This window comes from Phaethon aethereus, assembly GCF_964289735.1.
Source record: "Phaethon aethereus genome assembly, chromosome: 2".
Classification (NCBI taxonomy): domain Eukaryota; kingdom Metazoa; phylum Chordata; class Aves; order Phaethontiformes; family Phaethontidae; genus Phaethon; species Phaethon aethereus.
Genome location: NC_138582.1, coordinates 155,674,386 through 155,693,715, shown reverse-complemented (window position 1 = coordinate 155,693,715; position 19,330 = coordinate 155,674,386). Strand labels below are relative to the sequence as shown.

Genomic DNA, 19,330 nt, shown 5'->3' with positions numbered 1-19,330 from the left:
CTAATGTCAAAGCCATGCAATATAGCTCTCCCTAGGCCTCCTTGACAATGAAAGGCTATTTTTCATGAACTTAAAATCCTTTAATTCATTTCAATGTCATTCTGTTTCTTTAAAAACTCCTCTTGATTTTCAGATGTCCCCTTCTGGGCAAGTTGTCTTTGATCATGGTCCCATTGTCTAGAAAAAAAAAATACTGGAGAAAGAAATATAATGTATTGTCTTTCTACACTCATGTGTGCACAGGCTGAGTTCTGCTTCTTCAGTGTTTTGAGCCAAAAGAGAGATTATTCACCATGATCTGCCCCTTTCCAAGAAAGGGCTAGGGTCCTCCAGGAAACATGTTTTCTCCACATTGAATTCCCGTGCCAGACATTATCTGTTTAATTCGTTTGTTCCCAGCTAGGATGCTGTATTCGTGACAATGTGGAGTAGACCCCTCTGGAGGCCAGCGGGAGGGAGGGAGGAGGCGGGCGGGATGGGGCAGATGAAAGGAAGGAGCGAAGAACGAGGGCTCAGTGCCGAGAGATGCCACAGTACAGCCGAGGTACTGACAGGCGGGGGACAGGGCAGGAGCTGCCATATGCTCAGAACTCTCTGCTGACAGAAAGAAATTTTCTAGGAGCCAGACAGGAGAGGGCACAGTGGCTGTAATGCAGGAATCCAGCAAGTTGAGTTAAAACTGTGTCTGGGAGCAAGGACCCCCCAAACGAGGACACAGCAGGCCAAGAGAGAATGATAGATGAACCCTTTTTATATCCATTCTGTCTCAACCTACTCACCTGAGGTTTTCTCTGTGTTATAAAATGATTATTCTAGTTTACTTTCCATTAAAATCTGGGTTATGAGTTCAAAGGCCTTTCCAGTCTTCCCTGGGCAGCTCACTACATGGAGGAGGTCTTTACCTCTTCAGACTGGAAGAGCTCCACCTCAAAGGTCTAGCCAGCCACAGGCCCCAACACACTTCCCATGTTTCTCCATATTTTCCCACAATAAAGAAAACACATTCTAGGGGCTGCATTATCTTTCCTGGCTTTTTTTTTTTAATAATGGGTAAGAAAGCAAAAGAACACAATTCTTCCTCCAGAGCTGATATTGATGGAAGCACAGAGCCTTTGTTCTTAGTTCATACTTGCACAAAACATCTCATTAAAGTAAACCTAAGTTATTCCTTTAATAAGGTGTGAGTCATGTCTGAGAAAAGACTTCAGGATTTGGTCACATTGCTGTGGGAAGGGTATTGTTCTATTGGGAGTTGTCATTGCTCAAGGTGAGGTAAAGGTTCATACCAATGGGGTAGGAACCGAAAACGCAAAAGATTTCAAACTGCTTCTGAAAAGAAGAAATGCAAGGTATTTATATGCTATCTTTGTATAATCTTTCCATTCAAATTCCAAGTTCCAGTGAAGAAAATAAGCTACTATGTATTAAACCTTTGGGCAGAGTTGAAGAGAAGCTGAAAGCAAGATATGATCTCATCCTGACCATAATACCAGACTTCCCATGTTTTATGTGGAGCTTGTTTTGAAGCTTATTTCGAGTTCATTTGGCAATCAGCCACATTTGTCCCTTTTCCATCTCAACTTGTCCATTTCAATGCTGCCATCTTGTGGGCCTACTTAAGTGTCTGGAAGACGCTGAAATAAGTTCCTTATTGAAGCCACATACTATACATTTCACAAGAAATCCTTTCCTGCCAAGGACATTCCATTAGTATTTCTGCCCTTTCTTATTTTTGTCCAAATCTTATTGTGAGTTGTTGCAAAATATTGCACAGTTATGGTACAAATAGATATTATCAACCAGCAAATATATCTGATAAGTAAGCCAGAGCTTTCTTTTTGAATCATATCTCTTTACAGCACACTTATCAGCTAGTGTGGGCAAATCAGAAGAATTAAGCTAACCACAAAAAAATCCCAAAATATGGGTCATAAAGAGACAAGAAACAACCACATCATTTACTAGAAATAGTCATTCTTCATCTGTTTCCCAGCAGAGCTGCTCTTGGTATGGCTTCTCAGAGTTTCAAGTAGGAATGGTTCTGTTAATGGTCAAATGCATGCATTTGGTTTTGAAGTACAAAATACGAATTACGCAATTAATAACCACATTTCTTCCCCCCTTTTTCCTCTTTCCCTGCAGAGCTGCCACTATACAACTTCAACTGTGCCTTTGGCTGGGGATCCCAAAAGACTTTGTGCCACTGGGAGCACGACAACCAGGTGGATTTAAAGTGGGCAATCCTGACCAGCAAAACTGGGCCAATTCAAGACCACACAGGTAATCATGAGTTCATGATTTAGCCATTTTACATGGGAAGAGGTTGTTCTGCTTAATGCTAACATGCCTTCCAAAACAAGAGGACAGTGAATTATACCTAAAATATGTAAAGTCACAAAGATGATTCTCTAGGCAACCTAAACTGTTACATGTAGTCACAACAGACCATAACTGTCCTTTCTGTTGGGCAATAAAGATCATTTATTGTCAGGAATTGAAGATATTTCTGACTTCCCTTTGGATAACTGTCACCTGGGATAGAAAAAACCCTGAATGACCAAATATTCTGCAAATATTACTTACCAAGTGATAGAGTCATGAAAAAACCTCATATTATTCCAGTTTGTGGTTACACAGACTGTTCACCACAGGATGGTCCTATAAGTGAAACTTCCCAGATGGACATATTTCCATGCCCTCCGCTCCAGCAGGAGTTGGAGATTATAGCCATACCTTCGCTCATTTTTCCAGAAATATCACCCTGGGAAATTGATTGGTTGGTTTTGTAGTATCTAACTCGTGGGTCTGCATAATTAAGCAATAAACATGCTGCTGGCTAGTGGAGAAGGCAGTGCGCTGCATGACCTGCACAGCCTCTCACTTTAGTGTGCTCTCTTGCATACATGTAGATTAATCAAATATGTTGAGATGAATCCCCCTCCCCACTTCTGCAACCCCTTTGCCTAATGAGAATGACAAGGAAATTAGACAAAATTGGACTTTTTAAATTCTGAGACACTTTCAATTGAATCTTAAGACAAGTACAGTAGTTTCAGGGAAAAAAAAAAGACTTCTAATACTTTGACTATAAATGGCATTGTACAAATAAATGGCATCAAATTAACTAAATGCAGTTAGCTGAAGTGAAGGCTGTAATGGTGGAAAAATTGATGTAAAGTGAAATGGCTCAGTAGGATCTGACATTGAAAGGAGGTTAAAAGCTATGTTAGCCAGAGACTGACAAAATCTAAAAGGCATGCATAAGTAAAGCTCTAATTAAGACAATGAAGACAGAGTTCCTGACCCAGCACTGCAATAATATTCTGGAAATGAGAGCTATCTGCACTTTGCCACCAAGGATTATAGAGAGACTGAACCTGTCTTCAGTCAAGAGATGAAGAAATTATATTCCTCAAATGAGATTTTGTTGTTTCCACTGGGCCCTGCTAGTGCAAAAGACTTATTTGTTCCATTAGCTGTAGCTTCAGGAAGCTTTACAGGCAGCCCCTTTTTCTCCTTACTGCACTAACTTTCAATATTTTCCAAAATTTTCCTTCAACTCAAACGGCACCTTCACCTGCCAGGTTTGCCGTTCGCCTGCCAGCAGGTACAGAATGAGTGGGGTGGATGTGAACGCAAACCGCGAGCAGTCTGAATGGCACTGCTGTCCCAAACAAGCCCCTCAGTGTCACTGCTACACAGCAAGACCACAATGAGCAACTCCCAGGCATACCTTACTCTCAGCTGCACTTGTATAAAGCTGAAGAAACTCCACAGAAGTGTTCTTCAACAGCAATTGCTTTAAGACAGCAGGACATGCTCTATGTCACTTCAAATTATACATGTTATGATTAAATCTGGCCAAAGTTAGGTCATCCAACTGAGACAGCCATCCTAACGCTGTGATTATTTTCCTTTTCTCCTCCCTTTGCATTTCCCTATCACCATTCTTCGATGAGATCTGCACATGTTGTGCTGCCCTCTGCACAGAAGCAAAGTTGGAAAGAGCATATAGGCACAAACACTGCTCCTGAAGAAGCTGGACTGTTACTGCAGTAAGATAGAAAAAAGGAAATAAAAAGCCTAATTTTTTTTGTGAATTTAACATCATCTTCCCCTATAAAATTCTTTCAAAGGCCAGGTATTTCCACATGCATGTTGGCCAGGATAACTGGCTGCCCACAGAAAAATCCAAATAAAAGAAAACGTCCTTGTCTCATGTTAGAATATTTCTCTTTCTCATTTATTAAGCCCACTCCTTCCAACCACTGGGTTTAACCCACTCCTCTTTGTTCCTGATTCACCTTTTACTACCCTGTCCTTCTTGTACTTCCCGGAGTGGCAATGCTCACCTTCCCTTCTTCACTGCTGCAGGACTATACCATTAAAATCCAGCAAGTCTCAATTACACATTATTTCAAATTAAATTCAAGAATATCGTGTATAAGCAAGATCAATGTTGATAAAGCTTCACCCTTCCCAAAACATCTTCCTTTGCCTCTTTTTACTCTTCTTTTGTTTAAGCATTGGTATAAACAGAGGTTTGTATACTTATTTCAGCATTTGAGGAACAGTATTTCTTATTGTTACTTTTCTCCCTCCTATTTTCAAAATAACTTTATACCAATGCCAGTAAATGCTATCTCCGTCCTTTTGTGTGAGTGCATTGCACAGGTAATCTATTCTTACACACACCAGGATGAACTTTGTATCTTTCCACCATAATTCTCTGCAAAGAAGTTGTTCAAAAGCTGACTGAAATGGATGCCTGGTTGGTGTAAATCAGAAGCACTTCTCTGTAGTCAGTATCTTACTTAGTAATTTTCTGTTACCAAACTAATCACACTCCCACATACTTCTCTCCCAGTGTGATTAAGCAAGTAATTTTCCAAGTAAAGTGTATTAGATGTTCAGATTTCAACATGTGTAAATCCATTATGCTCTTCAGAAAATGTTAGTGATCATCTTAGTATTTCAGGAAACAGCTCACAAATATACAGAGGCAAATATTTTATTGCCAAAACCAAGGGAATAACTCTGGCACCGTTTGTGACGATGCTCAGGCTCTATTTAGGAGCACTGTTTAGATTTCAGTTCCTGATCTCTGATCATGGCTGTTCAAAGCTATTTTATCCTCCAGCGTTTTTCCCATTCTAATCTTGCCTTCTCAAGAACATATTACTTTAAACAGAGATTAAAAATAGCTCTTTGCACAATTAGTGTAGTTTAGGCCCGGGGGATTTCTGTCTAGCCTGCTGAACTAGGGCTGACTCTCTTCAGGAGGTGCACGCTGACTAATGGAGCAGACGTGTCGCACCAAACGTGCTTTTCCCTCCCTCCCTGACAAAAAGAAAATGCCTCATCTGTGCCATGTAGTGAACATGTTGTTAGGGTTCACTCTCAGCACAAAGCATCCCAGTGAACAGCAAAAGAGACTGCCAGAAGAAATAAACTCTCCTTAGAGAACATCAGCTCTCCTAGAGCTCCCAAACCAACGCCCTCCGACTCTCTCGGTTGCGAGGCTTGGCCCATCAGCACGGAAAGCAAGCAAAGTGATCAGGGGTGGTCGGGGCTTCTTAGGTAAACAAAGAAAAGGAAAGCTGGTGGCTATTCCTAATGCAGTCCTTCTGTCACAGTAGGAGATGGCAATTTCATTTACTCGCAAGCTGACGAAAGCCAGAAAGGGAAAGTCGCCCGACTGCTGAGCCCCGTGATTTACTCACAGAACTCTGCCCACTGCATGACTTTCTGGTACCACATGTCCGGCGCACACGTCGGCACCCTGAAGATCAAACTGCGGTACCAAAAGCCAGACGAGTACGACCAGGTGCTGTGGACCCTGAGCGGGCACCAGGCAAACTTCTGGAAGGAAGGACGTGTTCTTCTTCACAAGTCTGTGAAACACTATCAGGTGAGCTTGGCTGCTCCTCGCTGAACTAACAGAGCCGAGGCCAGTAAGACCTTGCTGGTCATGTTTTATACACCGTGGCAGAAAATATCGCTGAAGGATTTATGTAGACAGTATTATACCTACAGATGAGGTGCTGTTGCTGTGGCAGTAATAATAGTGGTGCATTTCACGATGCCTCAGCTGAGCGATACAAGGAATTTGTTATTGAAGTCCAAATAAATAGTTTAGAAATCATTTCTCATCTGTCACAAAACTGCATCCTTGCCACAGTTTTGCTGCTGATGTAAAAGTCTTTAATGAAGTTATTGACATTATATAAATTCACATTTGCATATATAAGTTCATAAAGGCATGCAGTGCAGATTGGCAGACCACAATCAAAGTACATGCGGATGTGGCATCATGACAAGTGCAGATATGTGTTAACAACTAATTAAGATATCCTGAATGCTGCAATTGTGTATTAACAGGAAAAGAATGTGAACATTATCTTATTTTGCCAGGTGGTCATTGAGGGAGAAATTGGAAAAGGAACTGGAGGAATTGCTGTGGATGATATTAAAATTGACAATCATGTAGCACAAGAGGATTGCCGAAGTAAGTACGAATAGAAAGAACATACAGAAATCTTATCCAAAATATTATCTATTTTGTTTTGATAGCTGTTTCTATCTGTGAGAAAGGGACAGATAGTTATTGACTATATAGGAAGTTTTGCACTGAAAACATCCTGATCTGGCCCATAGCTTTATTCATAGTAAGTGCCACTGATGTCACCTCAGTACTGCAGCAACTGCAGTCTTTTGGATCAGAACTGGCATCCTGCTGACATGGGTCACAGCATGTTCACATTCTCACATCTAAAATAGCTATATTTTAGATTGCTGCCCTCTTTAAATTTCTCTGCTTTTCCTAATGCTCTTCTCTGTTTTATCTAATCCTCAAAATCCAATTTTATTTATTCACGCTTTTTAGATCCCTTACTACCAAGCCTACTTGAATTCTATTTCAGAGGACCATTACACCCTTACAGGGTACACAGATAGGGTGAAATGGCCTCTCCTCTGTCCTCTGCTATCCTGTAATTCTGAGTTTGCTGTGACTCGTTTGCTGTAGTCACCAGCTCCCAGACACATGGGACACGAAGTAATGTTAGAACATGGCCTTTTCCACATCTGAGAAAGGCTATTCCTGAGATGCTATTTGAGTCCTTTTATTTCTGGCCAGTCTTGAGTTATTCCAGTCACTGCTGATCATATGTGCATTGCATACCGCACGTAATTTGGCAGCCGCAACCCCAGATAAACACAAGCTAGTGAACCTGTCCTTCACGATGGAGATGAAGCAATGACTTTATGTAGGAGAGGAAATAGAACTGAGAACCCTCAGCATTAGAAATATAAACTTTTGCCATGCGAGTTGGCAACACAACTGAGAGCAATAACAGAGGGTGTTTCTCACCTTTTGTAGCTAATATCCTTTCGAGGGTAACATGACAGACTTCAGCTACATGGTAAATTCACTGCAGGATGAGAAGGCTCTTTTTATCACGCAGTCCATCTCCTGGGGTTCATCATATGCCACCAGAGTGACAGTTAGGAGGAAAGAGAGGCAGGATGCACTGCTTGGTCCTCCTGCAGTGTTCTCAGTGCCAAGAAGGCTGCTGGGACCACAGCGATGGTATTTACCTGACCCCAGAATGAGAAAGTAACTTCTTTCCTATCTCCATATGTTTTCGTTGTTCAAACCAAATGCTGAGCAAAGATTTTGGCCTATGGGAGCTAAAGCCAAAAGCTCAGCCTGAAGCCCAAACACAAGTGGTCTCACTACAGTCAGTGAAACTATTCTTGTGATTAACTATGCCTACGCTGATGAAGTGTTATGGAATTGGACTCCAAAATTGTAAATAGAATAAATGAGATGCTAATTCATCACACTGATTTCTCTTTCCCAGGCATGGGAAACCCCTGCTGATAACTAAAACAATGCCAAGACTAGGCAGAGAGGAGTTTTTAAATCTTTCTTTTTTCTCCATTAATTTTCAGAGCCCATCATAATGAACAGTTCTGTCAAGCTGACATAATGATGCTCCGACACAGGAAAATCTGCTATACCATTATTGCCAGCATGATAGTCAATCAGTGTTTGTAACCCTAATAATCAATGTCAATTCTCTTTGCTTCATTAGAATCAACTGATGTGGAGAATGAAATAGATGAAGAAGAAGACCCAGAAAGTAATCAAACAGGTAAAAATTACGTTATTGTTAAAAGGGAATTAATTTTAAAGTGCATTTTCATGTGAATTTGTGTATTCTGTTTATTTATTTATAGATTAATTCTCTAACTGCATATTGTATTAAAGTTATTTGATTTATCTAGATCAGATGCTAAGGAGACTTAAATTTATTAGGATTTAATAGCTTTATTCTTCTATGTCATATAATCTTATGGACTTCGTATTATTTATACCTGTCTCATCTCAAACCTTTCAAATTTTATATACATAATTTTTTACATTGTATACATATATATGCATGCACACTATAGCTCCTTAATATTTTGTTATCTAGAAGTCTTGTCCACAGCTGAAGAAACCACTATCTTTATATCTTACAATTTATGACTCACGCAGTATCTAGGTAATTAGACTCAAAACTCTTCAGGCTAATTGTTTCTCAGACCTGGCTGAAAATGTCATTTTATGACCAGTCTACCACAGTATTATCATTTTCAATGATGATAGCTGTAAATGGATCATTAAATGGCTCATAATTGTCATATTGTCCTGATAATAAAATATACTTGCATTTTTCAGACAATGAGCTTAATTTTTTTCTGTTACAGTCAACAGGATTGCTATCATTGATTTCAGTGAAAGCAAGCTTTGTCCAAAAAGATTTTTTGGCTTTTCCTGCAACAATTAGCAGGGTTTGAGAGCTTATTGGATCTCTTTCATAAACTGAAAGGGTTGAAGGAAAACATAATGATACTCACTAAATATTTTACACAAGGGGGCAGAGTGCTCTTCTGTGTCAGTTCTGTCACTATTTCCATTTCAAGGTCCAATCCTGAAGTCAGGGAAGTGGAAATGGATGCAAAATGGCTGGAGATTCCCAACTGATGTCTAAAGCTATAAACATTCTCACTGAGCTGAATAAGATTTAATTAACATTTTTGAGCTAAATACTGCAGGCTGTCAAAATGTAATCCAAAGGTCTTGTTACTCATTCCCAAGACTCCCACTTGATCCAAGGCAGGATCAGACCTCTACTAATATGCAGCATATTCAAGGATTGGAGAACAGTATGAAAAAAATAAATAACTATTTGGGCCACATTACAGTTTTCAGCTATTTATGCTATCTCCAAGAACTTGGGTTTTCAAATTTTGTAGCAACTTATGTCAAAAACAACTTATGTGATGCCCTTTCTCCAAATTTCAACTCATCAAACACTGTTCTAGCTAGAATCAGGTCTGAAAATTTTGCAATCCTTTACTCCATTTCAGGGTTTACGCCTCCATACCATACAGGCGAGCACTATGATGATAACATCTCCAGGAAACCAGGCAACGTCCTGAAGACCCTAGATCCGATCCTTATTACCATCATAGCCATGAGTGCACTTGGGGTGCTTTTAGGAGCCATCTGCGGAGTTGTCCTGTACTGTGCCTGTTGGCACAATGGGATGTCAGAGAGGAACTTGTCTGCACTGGAGAATTACAATTTTGAACTGGTCGATGGTGTAAAACTGAAAAAAGATAAACTAAACACACAGAATTCATACTCGGAAGCATGAAGGTATAAAGCGACTGGAGAAGTTTCAGAGAATCGGGATGGAAGGACATAGCTCGGTCGTGCTGGGGAACTGTTGATCTTCTTTTACTGTACAGGCTGAAAAGTGCATTGATGACACTGAGCCAAGCTTTTCTCAGGAGCTTCAATGAGTGTGTAACTGATAAACATGGACAACAATCTGTGTTAACAATCTGAATCATGTACAGTCTGCTTTTTCTGTTGGTTTTATTTGAAATAATCAAATGCTGGTGTTGAGACCAAGTATGATTGACTTATAGTTCATTTTGCCTTTCTTTCTCTCCCTCTTTTTTCTTTTCTGTTAATGGATAATTTTGTTTTTACTGTGCAAAATCCAAGATGCTGTCACAAAATGTATTCAGTGGGGTCCTTTGGATGGACATGCTGTCTGTAGCTCAGTGCCCAGAAAATATTGGAGTAACAGCAATTTAGTGGACTCCTGCACCTGTATTTGTGTATAATTGCTCGTGTTGTGCATAGGCAAAGAAGGGTTAGGATGTTTTTGAAAGTACTGCTGCATCAGTACCGATATAGTGTGTCAGCTCTGTTTACGAAGCAATACAGTCAAATTTTATCGATGTTTTTCAGTGTTGTACTAAATTTTGTGCTTGTGAACTCCATAAAAGAGTATGTGCCATCATCAGACACAACTGGTAACCGAGTGTACTGCCTAAAAACTAAACAAAAAAGTCCTTGGCACTGGCTAGTGTATGTCCTCTCAAGTGCCTTTTTGTTTGTACTGCTTCTCATTGTGTTAACATTAACTACAGCTCTGCTTCTCTGCAGTTATGCCCTTGTCTTTAATCATACTCTGATGGCTCACTGACTAAAAGAAAAGTATATTTTAGTGTAAGAAAGTAGCCGCAGCAAGGCAAGGGCTAATCAGATTTGACAACCTGGCTCAATTGTTCTGCTTTCTGTATTTCAACTTCATGTCTCTTGACCCTTTTGTATAAAGCTGCAATATCCCCTTTTATTGTTCTTTCATATAGAATGTATTTTCAAATGTAAAATCTCTTTCCCTTTCTCTTCTCTTCTCTTCCTCTCTCTCTTTCTCTCTCTGAGTAGATTGCATAAGCATTTGCCATTGCCAAGGAAAGAAAACTGCAGCTTTAACTTGCTGGTAATGGCAAAGGATTTATTAGAGTTTGTGTTAAAAAATAAGGGAAAATTCTTAACTTTACCCTCCAAAGTCGAACTTTGGGTTTCTTCTTAACAGCATAAAGTGACAGTATCTTTTTTCCTGAAGTCATGAAACATGTCTTTTATCCTGAACAGCTTGCCTGTTAATTACGCTAGGGAAAATAATTCGCTTACTGAAAGATTGCCTTTAAAATGAGAAACTTTCCTCCTCCTGCCCCTACCTGAACCCAGAGTTCTGTTCTCTGAGTAAATGTGTATTTTCATGCTAATCAATGCTAATTGGGCTTACGCATGGGTACTGAGGGCAGAATAAAATCCCACAGTGTATGTAGGGTATGTTCTTACCATCCGGTTATATCCAGTTGGCATTTCACGCCAGGAGGCTTCCGTCTGACCAGAAGTGCAGATAGTGATGGATTCAGTGAGCTGAGTAGTGTAAGCTGTCGGGAAAATGTGTTTGACAATTATGTGGCAATTTTTTAATATTTTAGGACAAATGCTATTGGACAAATAATATTCAACAGCCTATGCAGCTGGTCCAACAGGGTAAAAAGAAACGAGATTTTGTTGCCCTCCATAGGGTCCATAGGAGGACCATAGAGAGTCCCACCCCATAGGAGAGATCATTCGCCTCCTGTAGGCGCAAGGGGAACCCCTCAGTTTTCTGTGGTCGCACAACTTGCACACAGCAGAGCCATAACTGGGGAGGCAGTTGAAGAAGGCAGCTTTAACCTTCCCCTGGGCATCTACCAACCAGCAGGTAAAACCAGTGCAAACACGGGGAAAGGAATATCCTGCAAAGTGCTGAACTCATGTTTTTCCTCACTGAATTCTCTGAGCAGAGTCAGGGAAGTGATTGCGACTTTCTGAGTTAGTCTTTATCAAAATTGCTTTTGTAGTAGAGCAATGAAGTATCCTGTCCAGGATTAGGACTAAAGAAGGGCTAATTCATCCTTGAATCACTAGAGCAACAGAATCCACCCCTATTTATCAATTAAATGTTTTAGAGCATATCATTTCACCAATACAAACCATAAAACAGAAAAACCTGTAGAAACTCCACCAGTAATCAAGAAATTGAAGAAAAGGGAGGGAGACTGGAGGTAAAAATGTGAGTTTGGAAATTGAAAATATTTTAAAGGAAGACACAATAGAAAAAAGAGTGGACAGTTGCTACTTCAAAGGAGTCCTAAAGGCAGAGACTACAGTGAATATTCAAACACCCATTTAGATGCCTAAATTGGAAGAGTTACCTCCCTAAGCTCTAGAATTGTGTCCTCCAGTAGGCAAGACAGAGCACCTGAGGCCTGAATGTTAGACCTAAAAGTTAGTCCGTGAAATGTCCCAAATGACAAATTCACTTTGTCAGAGGTAGAATTTTCATTTGTATCCAACAGTGTGATTTGGCCATAATAATACCGCAGCAGCTAGCTAACTAACCCAAAGAAAAAGTGGATTTTTTCAAAACCATTTTCAGCACACTACCACCATGTGATTCAAGCATTAGGATCTGTTCTCCATAGCTGAAAAAAACTTCTAGTTCACTAACCTGACTGAGAGTTACATGCGTGTATTGCCTTGAAGAGAAAATCCCATTGGGGAGCCTGAGCCCAAAACCTTTTGAAATATGCCCATGGATTTCAGTAGATTCTGGACCAGCTGTTGGTCTTGATCTATGTGAAAAGTAAAGCTGGTGGTAGTAGGTTTTTTCTTTTTTTATCATACGGAGAACAGTGAACATCTCCTTTGTGGTCTTCAGACTTTTCTATGATAATGAGGATCTAGCACTGAAGATTTGATTTCTCTGAAGGTAATAGAGTGAAAGTTGCCCTTCAATAAAGGAAAAATGATACTGCAACTTTACATTGAAAAGTATCTTGCACTGATAAATATATTTAAAAAAATTATATGTTTATAAAGTTATTAATTTGTAAAGGCAGTGTTACAAAATGTTCAGTTTATATTGTTTTAGATTGTTTCATAATTTTTAAAGTGTAAAATAACATATTTTTTCTTTATTGAAAAACTATAAAAATCTTCTGTAGTAAAATGATTTCATTTTACTGGTATATTATTGCTTCATGTTTTGTACCATCATAAAACTTTGTGCAAATTTTTTTTACAGAAATTTTTATTTTCTATGACAATATGACACTTGTAAATTGTTGTTTCAAAATGAACAGCGAAGCCTTAACTTTAAATGACATTTGTATTCTCAGACACTGAGTAGCATTAAAAAAAATCACATAGAACTGAACTGTAACTTAAATTTCCAAACTATGACTACTACATTCCAAAGAAACAGTTGAATTAAACATTTTCATAAAATATCCCATACCTGATGTATTTTATTATACTAAAATGGATTGGTTTTACATAAATGGCTGGTTTTATTTAGAATCTTGCAACAAGCACAATGTTTTAATCATAGTTACATCTGTTGGTAGGTAACTCCAACAAACCGACACCTTGGTGAGACTGTTCGTGGTTTAGGATGGAGGGATTCACCCTCTGCCTGCCCAGTGCTCTCTCCCTGCTGGAAGACACTCCAGCTACATGCCTAGCTTTTAGCCAAATAGCAGGGATTTAAGAGGACAAATCTGCCACCACTGCTTGCAGGTTGTAATTCACCTCGCTGCCGTGGGAAACCCAAGACACACACCCTAAGTCATACACACCCCTTGTGGCTTGCTCTTAGGGCAGTGAGTTTTACCAGGAGTAATGTCCATTTTTGACAAGTTGTTCCACTAAGTCTCTGCTCCAGTAGTTAAGGTTTGTACTGATGAACTCCCTGCAAATTTCCACTGAACTCACCAGGACTTACCCAACCGCGGCTGAATCTCCCAATGCAGAGCAGAAGTTGTTGGTGGGAGCAAATGCTGCAAGAGCAACCCATTGAGCCTGATTCGTCATTCAGTTGGGTACTGAACTCATCTGTGGAACATATGATCATGGGTAGGGAGACCTTCAAGAAATTTGCATCCAGATCAGAAGCTTTACATTGCACGTATGCAATACTTAACCTATTTGTTTCTTTTTAATACTGAGCAATCTGCACATCAAAGTTTGTCAAATCCTTTCTTTATGTTGCACATATGAGCAATGCACACACTGTCAGTATGTCCCTAGGTTGACTGCTCATGAACAAACATTTTACTTCAGATACTTTACTACCCCTGGAAAAAATATTGTGCTTCTTACCACATATTTGATGACTGTTACACTTGAAGAGAAAGTATCAAACCTTTCCTCCTCGAAAGAGTGTTTTTGTGGGTACCTGTTTAAAATATGCGATGGAACTACAGCAACGCCCGTGAGAAAAACTTGGCTTTGTGGTCAGAATAGGGATTGTTCTCAAAAGACAGCTGTGAAAGTTGTTGTCCATATATTCACCAAATCTAAATTCCTTAGAAATGTACTTCATTGCACTCTGTTTGCTTCTTTGATAACCAGACATGGGGCTCTCTGAAGAAAAATAAATGTCAATTGAATTAATTAGTGAAAAAAAGAAAACTATGAAGTGAGTCCATTGAGAAGGAAGTTCAGAAAAGAGAGACAAGTTTTTTAGGAAGATTCTCTTTCATTTAGGGGAAATTCATTAGCCTAGAAGCTAAACAACTACTTAGCACAAAACCTTCAGGATTCCACACTAAATAGGCTGCATAAAGAAAGACAAAAATGGTGCAATGAGATCTGAATTACATTTCAGAACATAAGTTGCAAATCTGAAAGAAAAAGAAGAGCAGATGAAAATAACAGATGGGTGAGCTAGAGACAACAAGTGCCAGGAGTGCATAGCTCTGAGGCTCAAATATTAGGGCCACAGTCTGTAAAAAGGGTCTTTGGCAGGTAGAGACAAGCAAATCCTATTATTATTTCAACAATCAAACGTACCAGCCCTGAGCCAGCAGCCACATAGCCACAGTGCGGAGCCCAGTCCCATTTCCTTGCCTTCTGTCAGGACATTTCTATAAACACATTAGCAACACAAGGAGGGCTAAGGAGAATCTCCATCCTTTATTGGATACGGGGGAAACATAGTGACAAAGGATCAGGAAAAGGCTGAGGTACTTAATGCCTTCTTTACCTCAGTTTTTAATACTAAGAACAGTTGTTCTCCTGGTACCAAGACCCCTGAGCTGGAAGATGGGCACAGGGAGCAGAATGAAGTCCCCACAATCCAAGAGGAAATGGTTAGCAACCTGCCACACCACTTAGACACCCACAAGTCTATGGGGCCAGATGGAATCCACCTAGGAGTACTGAGGCAGCTGGTGGAAGTGCTCACCAAGCCACTTTCAATCATCTATCAGCAGCCCTGGCTAACTAGGGAAGTCCCAGTTGACTGGAAGTTAGCAAACATGGTGCCCATCTACAAGAAGGGCCAGAAGGAGGACCCAGGGAACTACAGGCCTGTGAGTCTGATCGTGGTGCCGGGGAAGGTTATGGAGCAGATCATCTTGAGTGCCATCACATGGCACATACAGCACAACCAGGTGATCAGGCCCAGGCAGCACGGTTTTGTGGAAGGCAGGTCCTGCTTGACCAACCTGATCTTCTTCGATGACAAGGTGATCTGCATAGTGGATGAGGGAAAGGCTGTGGATGTTGTCTACCTGGACTTTAGTAAAACCTTTGACACCATTTGCCACAGCATTCTCCTGTAGAAACTGGCTGCTCATGGCTTGGACAGGCAATACTCTTCTCTGGGTAGAAAACTGGCTGCATGGCCAGGCCCGAAGAATTGTGCTGAATGGAATGGTTAAACCCAGCTGGCAGCCGGTCACAAGTGGTGTTCCCCAGGACTCAGTACTGGGGCCAGTTCTGTTTACTATCTTTATGAATGATCTGGATGAAGGGATCGAGTGCTCCCTCAGTAAGTTTGCAGATGACTCCAAGTTGGGCGGGAGTGTTGATCTGCTTGGGGGTAGCAAGGCTCTACAGGGGGATCTAGACAGGCTGGATCAATGGGCCAAAGCCAACTGTATGAGGTTCAACAAGGCCAAGTGCCGCATCCTGCACTTGGGTCACAACAACCCCGTGCAATGGTACAGGTTTGGGGAAGAGTGGCTGGAAAGCTGCTTGTAGGAAAAGGACCTGGGGGTGCTGGTTGACAGCTGACTGGCTATGAGCCAGCAGTGTGCCCAGGTGGCCAAGAAGGCCAACAGCATCCTGGGTTGTATCAGAAATAGTGTGGCCAGCAGGACTAGAGAAGGGATTGTCGCCCTGTACTCAGCACTGGTGAGGCCGCACCTCAGATACTGTGTTCAGTTGTGGGCCCCTCACTACAAGAAAGGCTCACTATAAGAGTTGCTGGAGTACATCCAAAGAAGGGCAACAGAGCTGATGGAGGGTCTAGAGCACAAGTCTTATGAGGTGGGCCTGAGGGAACGGGGGTTTAACCTGGAGAAAAGGAGGCTGAGGGGAGACCTTATCGCTCTCTACAACTACCTGAAAAGACATTGTAGTGAGGTGGGTGTCAGTCTCTTCTCCCAAGTAACAAGGAATAGGACAAGAGGAAACAGCCTCAAGTTGCACTAGGGGAAGTTTAGATTGGACATTAGGAAAAATTTTGTCACTGAAAGCATTGTCAAGCATTGGAACAGGCTTCCCAGGGAAGTGGTTGAGTTTTACATACCTCCTATTCCTGGAGGTCTGTAGAAGACATGTAGATGTGGTGCTTAAGGACATGCTTTATTGGTGAACTTTGGCAGTGGTAGGTTAACAGTTGAACTTGATGATCTTAAAGGTCTTTTCCAACCTAAATAATTCTACAATTCTATGACGTAAGGAACAATTACACAGCAAAAGGCAGATGTACAGGATAGGCAGGGGCAGCACAGCTGACATATGGTTGGGTAAGGCCCACTGGCATCATGGAAATGACAGCAGCGTCTACCGGTACAAACCTGCCCGCTGGAAGCTGAAGCTGCCAATCCCAGTGGAGATGAAGGCTCCTCAGTCCTCATAGACTACCTTTTATGAGGCCTATGAGGGCTTAACAGGTGTATACTAGTATAGCTCTAAAATTGACCCTCATAAGTCTTTTCTTATGTACAATTAGTCCCTTTCTAAGTAAGTTCTAACCCACTTTCACAAACTCAAATGTTGAAGTCAGTTTTGATTTTCAGATCATGGCATCTGGATATTAGATCCTAAAAGTAATTCCCTTCCCATTCCTTAATTGTCCTGTCCTTTGCAATGTCTAACAGCATATTTGTTCAAGCAACATTAATTTATTAGAGCTTTAATTTCTTCTTTTATACCATTTTATGCCTCAAGTCACCCATAACCACAATTTTATCTACAAGTGTTTGTTAAATTATAACAGACTGTATTTAATTTTTTTTGCTATGGGATACTTTGTATAGCTGTTTTATTTGCTCATTAGTACCCCTGTAGACCCTAATTGCTTTTCTACAGTAGGTCAGTTCTTTATATACACTTCTATTCTCATAGCTACACACAATCAAACTCTAATCTTATCACCTCAGGACTGATGATGTCTCGACATTTATAACTGAAAATCTCATTAAAAAATCTTCTGGCTTTTTTCGCAGATGGATGGAGTCTTACCATGTGTCCAAACATAATTCCACCTTCAATAATCATATTATCTTATTTAAATTTACATTGGTTTTAGTCATCTCACAAACATTTGATTCATGTCGCTGTCATTGTACAGCATCACTGTGCATGATGCATTGTGTTTTATTACAGACAGTTTTGTTTCCATAATGGGTGAGGTGGGTCCAATTGAAAAAGGAATGACAGTCTTACTGGAGCACCATTGGTACCAGAGAGAGAGGTCAGGTGGTGCTTTCAAGGGGAGAAGGCAGGTAGGAGGTTTGGCAGGGTTTGGCAGGTGTTGCCATGACAAAGACTGAGGGATTTAATGATGAGAGGCTGGAGGATGAAGGGCTTGCCTGAGGAAACAAGTATTTCAGGTGACATGAGCTGCAAAGGGAATTATCAGAAAACTCCCATGTTCAGTTCCTTCATTTTTCTCTCGCAAAAACACATTCACAATTCTCAGAAAATGTCTGCATCACAGAAATGTCTCTGGCAGCTGTCATGCACTTTTACATCCTCAGGCATGGGAGAAGAGAGTGGGGATACCAACCCATCTGTTAGCTGAACTTAAATGGTGGATTTCTACATTCAAAGAGGCAACAGGTGTGGATGTGTCTTTGAAGACCCAGGCAGCATCTCAGGACGATAAGATTGGCATTCTTCATGCATCATTTTCATCTTGAGCACCTTTATTTCATTTCCTCTATAATACCTTGTTTTATGTCATTTGTTTCAGAGGTAAATTGCCTGGGCTGAACTACTGTTTTTTACCTACTGTTAGTATATTTTTCCTTAGTGCAATTTATGCTTCCCTCACTGCTCAAATACTTATATAAACATCTCCCTACACATTACTAAGGCATGCAATTACTAATCATTACTAAGCATTACTAAGCATGAAATAGCCCCACCTGGTGCCACACATACCCTGTGTGAGAAGAGAGAAGAACCCAACTCATCCTACCTCTTCCACATCCTTGACAGGTCTGTGTTCTCCATGTTAGGGACCCGGACGCTGTGCCTTTAATAAATAATCTACCTTTCGGGAATCCTCAATGTTTTCTACATCAGGCCTGATAACTTTGCATTAATTCATTAATTAAATATTGATTTAATATTGACTCTTCCTACTAAATATTTACTTACCAGCTTCATAACTGTTAGCATACCAGAGTGGATCACTCCCATTTTGCCTTTTGAGACTACTAACTAGACCCCAGTGTTTTACCTTCCTCTCCTTTTAACCTTCTAATCTGACTCTTTCCCATAGCTCTGTCCGTGAGGAAAACAAACTGAGAAAACCTAAAATGAAGGCATAGCTGTGTCCGCTTTCTCTCTATAGGTATTGGGTTTGCGTGGCAGGGTTTTGGTAGCGGGGGGGCTACAGGGCGGCTTCTGTGAGAAGCTGCTGGAAGTTTCCCCCATGTCCAACAGAGCCAGTGCCAGCCGGCTACAAGATGGACCCGCTGCTGGCCAAGGCCAAACGTGATGGTGGCAGCGCCTCTGGGGTAACAGAGTTAAGAAGGGGAGAAATGGCAGCAGCAACTGCAGCCGGAGAGAGGAGTGGGAAGATGTGAGAGGAACAGCCCTGCAGCCCCCAGGTCAGAGCAGCAGGAAGGGCAGGAGGGGCTCCAGGTGCCGGAGCAGAGGTTCCCCGGCAGCCCCTGGGGAAGCCCACGGGGAGGTCGGCTGTGCCCCTGTGGCCATGGAGCTCCACGGGGGAGCAGATCTCCACCCGCACCCGGGGAGGGCCCCACGCCGGAGCAGGGAGATGCCCGAAGGAGGCCGTGACCCCGTGGGCAGCCCGCGCTGGGGCCGGCTCCTGGCAGGGCCTGTGGCCCCGTGGGGAGAGAGAGGAGCCCCGGCTGGAGCAGGTTTGATGGCAGG

General features: G+C 41.3%; 1 protein-coding gene across 1 annotated transcript in view; it reads left to right on the top strand.

Annotated features, from left to right (window-relative positions):
• NRP1 (neuropilin 1) overlaps positions 1-9,710 on the top strand; it is a gene marked incomplete at its 3' end in the record, with an annotated part of 111,412 nt that extends 101,702 nt beyond the window's left edge. Inside the window, exons 13-16 of the mRNA XM_082014725.1 lie at positions 2,143-2,280; positions 5,640-5,911; positions 6,415-6,508; positions 9,421-9,710. Of these exons, the coding sequence (XP_081870851.1) occupies positions 2,143-2,280; positions 5,640-5,911; positions 6,415-6,508; positions 9,421-9,710 (794 nt within the window). The remainder of the gene's footprint in view (positions 1-2,142; positions 2,281-5,639; positions 5,912-6,414; positions 6,509-9,420) is intronic.
• Between the last annotated feature and the right edge of the window lie 9,620 nt (positions 9,711-19,330).